The sequence below is a fragment of the Dendropsophus ebraccatus genome, chromosome 11 (assembly GCF_027789765.1).
Source record: "Dendropsophus ebraccatus isolate aDenEbr1 chromosome 11, aDenEbr1.pat, whole genome shotgun sequence".
NCBI lineage: Eukaryota > Metazoa > Chordata > Amphibia > Anura > Hylidae > Dendropsophus > Dendropsophus ebraccatus.
The window spans coordinates 79166967-79171418 of record NC_091464.1 but is presented as its reverse complement, the minus strand read 5'-3'; the positions used below and the strand labels follow the sequence as shown (position 1 = coordinate 79171418).

The 4452-nt window shown below is 46.8% G+C and overlaps 1 protein-coding gene across 1 annotated transcript; it reads left to right on the top strand.

Annotated features, from left to right (window-relative positions):
- The first annotated feature begins 208 nt into the window (after positions 1–208).
- UBB (ubiquitin B) lies at positions 209–3796 on the top strand. Its single transcript, XM_069945649.1, has 2 exons — positions 209–313; positions 1392–3796. Exon 2 carries the CDS (start codon positions 1398–1400, stop codon positions 3681–3683), a length of 2286 nt encoding a protein of 761 aa, XP_069801750.1. The 5' UTR covers positions 209–313; positions 1392–1397; the 3' UTR covers positions 3684–3796.
- The last annotated feature ends 656 nt before the right edge of the window (positions 3797–4452 follow it).

Sequence of the window (4452 nt, the reverse complement as noted above, 5' to 3'; positions counted from 1 at the left end):
CCCTCCGCGCTCATGTAACTAATAAACCATTATAACGTACATGACCGGTAATTGCTATTAACAAGTCTCCATTGAGCGGATTCCATCCCGGACTGAAGAATCTGGTATTTTCGGGTGTATAATCGCTGCCTCGCCCCGGTCCCGGGAGCTATGTTTCTCTGTGGCGCATGAGCAAATCAGGGAGGAGGTGGTGATGAGTCATCGCTGGGGTTATAAATAGGAGGCTAGTGACGCAGCGCTCAGTCAGAGACAGCAGCAGCACGTAGCGCTATCACAGGAAACGCACTTATTTATTATAATAACCTGCTAGAAGGTAAGAACATGGTTTTATTTACAGTAATTCAGTGTGTCTTGTATTTTTCTGACTAAAAACGCGACATAATATTACGACTGTAGGATTTATAGCGTTTTGCCGGTGAGCGGGAAGGTGAACGGGGCCGGAAGTGAGTGTTCTCCGTGTGTGGTGATCTGAAGGGTCGGTAGTTTCCATACAGTGTTGGCTTAATGCTTATTGTAGACATGTGGTGGTCATGACTAAATATCACGTTTAGCATTTAGTGTGAGCTGCTTTGTCACTGTGGGTGCTGGAAAGTGACAATGTTGTAAACTAAAGGTGGTTGTTAATATCCTGAATGTATATAGATTTTGTGAGAACGTTGTGACAGGTAGATGTGGTGTCCTGGATTGTGCTCTGCCCCATCTATACATAGAAAAGCTGTGTGTAGTGCCATCTATAGGTAACTCCCTGTATAGCTGGCCCCCTTGAGTCTGCTTACTGTAGGAGCAGAGCTCATTAGCCTCTTCTCCCCTGGGGTATACACTATGAACTGCTCCCCTTCTGAGTGAGGTATACACTATGAACTGCTCCCCTTCTGAGTGAGGTATACACTATGAACTGCTCCCCTTCTGAGTGACAAGCTGCAGCCTCCAGGAGCCTGTTAACCAGCACAAGCTAATGGACAGTTATGTATAACCTGATGTATAGCAATGTGATGCTGTGATGGAAGTTGTATAGCTGTCAGTGACTTGTAAAAGTAGGTTCTGGTAAATGTAAAAGGGTGTAGGCATCCTGTAGAATAACCCCATAGGGTATAACAAGCTGACTGGCAGAGGACTGGGTCACTGTCAGCAGGAGCTGCTGAAAGCTGTCCAGTCAATTAATCTGTCTCACACCTCTCATTAGAGCATATGAACATTGTTGTCAGTCCCTTCAAGCTAATCAGCTTTTTAACCTAAAGAAATTGTGTGGGTTGGAGTACCAATCTAGGGAGACTTTCTTTATTGTGAGTTGTAAATCTGCCAGAAATAACAACAAGTCTTTCTTAGAATCTTGTATTATGTCAATGTTGACTTCATGATGGCTTATTATATGCATTTTTCCCCCACCTTAGGTCAGGATGCAGATCTTCGTGAAAACCCTGACTGGCAAGACCATCACCCTCGAGGTCGAACCCAGTGACACTATTGAGAACGTGAAGGCCAAGATCCAAGACAAAGAGGGTATCCCACCCGATCAGCAGAGATTGATCTTTGCCGGCAAGCAGCTGGAAGATGGCCGCACCCTTTCAGACTACAACATCCAAAAAGAATCCACCCTCCATCTTGTCCTTCGTCTGAGAGGCGGTATGCAGATCTTCGTAAAAACCCTAACTGGCAAGACCATCACCCTTGAGGTCGAACCCAGTGACACTATTGAGAACGTGAAGGCCAAGATCCAAGACAAAGAGGGTATCCCACCCGATCAGCAGAGATTGATCTTTGCCGGCAAGCAGCTGGAAGATGGCCGCACCCTTTCAGACTACAACATCCAAAAAGAATCCACCCTCCATCTTGTCCTTCGTCTGAGAGGCGGTATGCAGATCTTCGTAAAAACCCTGACTGGCAAGACCATCACCCTTGAGGTCGAACCCAGTGACACTATTGAGAACGTGAAGGCCAAGATCCAAGACAAAGAGGGTATCCCACCCGATCAGCAGAGATTGATCTTTGCCGGCAAGCAGCTGGAAGATGGCCGCACCCTTTCAGACTACAACATCCAAAAAGAATCCACCCTCCATCTTGTCCTTCGTCTGAGAGGCGGTATGCAGATCTTCGTAAAAACCCTGACTGGCAAGACCATCACCCTCGAGGTCGAACCCAGTGACACTATTGAGAACGTGAAGGCCAAGATCCAAGACAAAGAGGGTATCCCAACCGATCAGCAGAGATTGATCTTTGCCGGCAAGCAGCTGGAAGATGGCCGCACCCTTTCAGACTACAACATCCAAAAAGAATCCACCCTCCATCTTGTCCTTCGTCTGAGAGGCGGTATGCAGATCTTTGTAAAAACCCTGACTGGCAAGACCATCACCCTTGAGGTCGAACCCAGTGACACTATTGAGAACGTGAAGGCCAAGATCCAAGACAAAGAGGGTATCCCACCCGATCAGCAGAGATTGATCTTTGCCGGCAAGCAGCTGGAAGATGGCCGCACCCTTTCAGACTACAACATCCAAAAAGAATCCACCCTCCATCTTGTCCTTCGTCTGAGAGGCGGTATGCAGATCTTCGTAAAAACCCTGACTGGCAAGACCATCACCCTCGAGGTCGAACCCAGTGACACTATTGAGAACGTGAAGGCCAAGATCCAAGACAAAGAGGGTATCCCACCCGATCAGCAGAGATTGATCTTTGCCGGCAAGCAGCTGGAAGATGGCCGCACCCTTTCAGACTACAACATCCAAAAAGAATCCACCCTCCATCTTGTCCTTCGTCTGAGAGGCGGTATGCAGATCTTCGTGAAAACCCTGACTGGCAAGACCATCACCCTCGAGGTCGAACCTAGTGACACTATTGAGAACGTGAAGGCCAAGATCCAAGACAAAGAGGGTATCCCACCCGATCAGCAGAGATTGATCTTTGCCGGCAAGCAGCTGGAAGATGGCCGTACCCTTTCAGACTACAACATCCAAAAAGAATCCACCCTCCATCTTGTCCTTCGTCTGAGAGGCGGTATGCAGATCTTTGTGAAAACCCTAACTGGCAAGACCATCACCCTTGAGGTCGAACCCAGTGACACTATTGAGAACGTGAAGGCCAAGATCCAAGACAAAGAGGGTATCCCACCCGATCAGCAGAGATTGATCTTTGCCGGCAAGCAGCTGGAAGATGGCCGCACCCTTTCAGACTACAACATCCAAAAAGAATCCACCCTCCATCTTGTCCTTCGTCTGAGAGGCGGTATGCAGATCTTCGTGAAAACCCTGACTGGCAAGACCATCACCCTCGAGGTCGAACCCAGTGACACTATTGAGAACGTGAAGGCCAAGATCCAAGACAAAGAGGGTATCCCACCCGATCAGCAGAGATTGATCTTTGCCGGCAAGCAGCTGGAAGATGGCCGTACCCTTTCAGACTACAACATCCAAAAAGAATCCACCCTCCATCTTGTCCTTCGTCTGAGAGGCGGTATGCAGATCTTTGTGAAAACCCTAACTGGCAAGACCATCACCCTTGAGGTCGAACCCAGTGACACTATTGAGAACGTGAAGGCCAAGATCCAAGACAAAGAGGGTATCCCACCCGATCAGCAGAGGTTGATCTTTGCCGGCAAGCAGCTGGAAGATGGCCGCACCCTTTCAGACTACAACATCCAGAAAGAATCCACCCTCCATCTTGTGCTTCGCCTGAGAGGTGGCTGTTAAACCTCAAAGACTTTCATTCCATGTCATTGTTTTGTTGCACTGTGTTTGGTCGTATGCTAGTGTCAAAAACCTGTACACTTGATATAGCTGAATAAAGTTTTTGTTGCACAGCAGATATTTCTTGTGGCCTGTCACTGTAAGATATTATTCCTGAAGCAAAAGTGCAGGTTGCTGATCCTTGCTGTGTGACTTGTAGCTCAGCATTTGAGTGCAAACTCTTATATAATACTGTCAGCAGGTTTCCGCTGTCCTATCTCAGGGTAGCAGAAACTAGTGACAAAGCTGAACAGAATGATGGATGAGTGAGCCCAGTAGTCCTGGATATTCATGAGAAACAAAACTGTGCCCACCAGCTGCTGATTAGCAGTTATCTGTGCTGTGTAAAGTTAGTGAACTGTCAATCAGCAGCTGGGGGGAGGGGTGTGGCAAGAATCCTATTCTGCATATTAGGAGAACGTCTGCACAGAACTTTAAGTAATACACTGATCTGTTCAGCATTTGTCACTAGTAACCTATCATCTAAATTTAACTGTCCCTGTTATAGAATTGTATCTTCCCCTAAGTCTATTCCTGAAGATACACAACCAAAAAAGACACCCTTGAATTATTTAAATCAAAAATAAAGTTTGTATAGCGAAAACAATAATTCTTTATTTCATAATTCCCAAAGAAAACATATACACAAAGGACACTTAAAAAGGCCTGGGTGCAGGGGACCATGACAAAATACAACTCCAGTCATATTACATTGCACAAAAAGGGGAGACCA

What these genes read in the sequence shown, in the direction of transcription:
- UBB (XM_069945649.1), top strand. Translation starts at nt 1,398, where the DNA reads ATGCAGATCTTCGTGAAAACCCTGACTGGCAAGACCATCACCCTCGAG.